The following is a 1,447-nucleotide window of genomic DNA, read 5'->3' on the forward strand; positions in this document are numbered from 1 at the left end:
AAGTATTACAAAGGGTATTACATATGTGTCCTTCCCCCGCCCTTGACAATCCCCTGCCCTCCCTTACCCCCCAGTGTCTTATGTCCATTAGTTATGCTTATATGCATGCATACAAGTCCTTCGGTTGATCTCTTACTCCCCTCCCTTCTGCCCCCCAACCCTCTCTGGCCTTCCCGCTGCAGTTTGACAATCAGTTTGAGGCAGCTTTGCCTCTGTATCTATTATTGTTCAAAAGTTTGTAATGGTCTTTATTATCCATGAATGAGTGAGATCATGTGGTATTTTTCCTTCATTGACTGGCTTATTTCACTTAGCATAATGCTCTAAGACAGTCTTCTTGATCAGCCTCCAGGATGATAATGACCCAGTGGCCATCCCTCAGACTCACCATCCAGGACCTGGCCTTCATCTGTCCGACACACACAAGTATCTGGGCTGAGGACATCTTCGATTATCATCTGGGGAGAGGGTCAGGGGGCATGAGAATGTTAGAGAGTGAAGGGGGCCCAGTCCCTGGGGGAGGAAGGGGACCTAGGCTGCGGGTGCCCACCTTGGTGTTGTAATACTGGCCGCGCTTGTACAGTTTGTCCACAAAGCGCACACGCAGGTCCCTGTGCAACCAGTGCTGCCTCCTCGAGGCTGCTTTCTCACTCTTGGCTGGAGGCTCATCTTGTCTGTGGAGACAGGGCAGACACCAGGCTTAGTCAGTTGTGCGTTCCGGTTGCCCCACCTTGGCCGATGCTGTAAAACCCACCCATAGTACCGTTTCTAGTTCCTTCTATGTACCTGCCTTGCCCTGGAAGCCTTCTCTGACTGCTGGAGCCTCCCCACACCCCTACCTTCCTCCGTCATCCCAGATGCCCAGGGCCCCACCGGTCTGGAAGGTGTTTCCGCTTCTCTTCTGCTCCCTGCCGGGTGGGAAGTTCTGAACCCTTCCTCATCGAGGCTGTTCCGTTCTGTGGCCCTGAGGAAGTTCTGCTCACATGGCCTATTCAAGGGGGAGAATCAGGAAAGACCTTCAATGTCTCACTCTTTCCCCCCAGGCCACACCTTAGCCTCAGACCACCTCCCATCCGCCAAAGTGTCCCTTCTTCCAAGCATGCTTTTGCCAGGAAGCCTTTCTCAACCGCCACAACCTGTGCCGACAGTGCCTGCCTGAGCCGCCTGCCTGGTGTGGGCTAGGAGTCCTAAGGAGCTCTGCTAGCACCCATCTCCCATCTGCCAAACTGCCCCATTCTGCCGACATGCCTAAAGTGCCTTCCTCCCCCGTTATGCCGCAGTCCTAGCTGCTCTCACCCACTAGCAAAAGAGAGGTTCACCACCCTAAATAGACCTCCTGAGGGTAGAAAATGGTTTCCACACCCGTTTTTTCTAGTTCAGAAAGAGGCTATAGACTCAGGGTTACTAGATCAACCTTTCTTCAGTCCAACTGAATAAACCACTATCT

The 1,447-nt window shown here is 52.9% G+C and overlaps 1 protein-coding gene and 1 long non-coding RNA gene across 3 annotated transcripts in view; one reads left to right on the forward strand and one right to left on the reverse strand.

Moving 5' to 3' along the window:
• LOC106725797 overlaps positions 1–1,447 on the forward strand; it is a 17,516-nt gene that overhangs the window by 11,412 nt on the left and 4,657 nt on the right. The gene's annotated exons all lie outside the window — the stretch shown is intronic.
• GPKOW (G patch domain and KOW motifs) overlaps positions 1–1,447 on the reverse strand; it is a 9,969-nt gene that overhangs the window by 2,365 nt on the left and 6,157 nt on the right. Inside the window, exons 7-9 of one of the 2 annotated variants that reach the window (XM_014538247.1) lie at positions 874–988; positions 551–674; positions 399–458 (exon numbers count right to left, since the gene is read on the reverse strand). In XM_014538247.1, coding sequence (XP_014393733.1) covers positions 399–458; positions 551–674; positions 874–988 — 299 coding nt within the window. Of the gene's footprint in view, positions 1–388; positions 459–550; positions 675–873; positions 989–1,447 lie in introns of both variants that reach the window. The other variant, XM_014538246.1, reaches the window with a different exon arrangement.

Source organism: Myotis brandtii, unplaced genomic scaffold (genome assembly GCF_000412655.1).
Source record: "Myotis brandtii unplaced genomic scaffold, ASM41265v1 scaffold1875, whole genome shotgun sequence".
Taxonomy (NCBI): domain Eukaryota; kingdom Metazoa; phylum Chordata; class Mammalia; order Chiroptera; family Vespertilionidae; genus Myotis; species Myotis brandtii.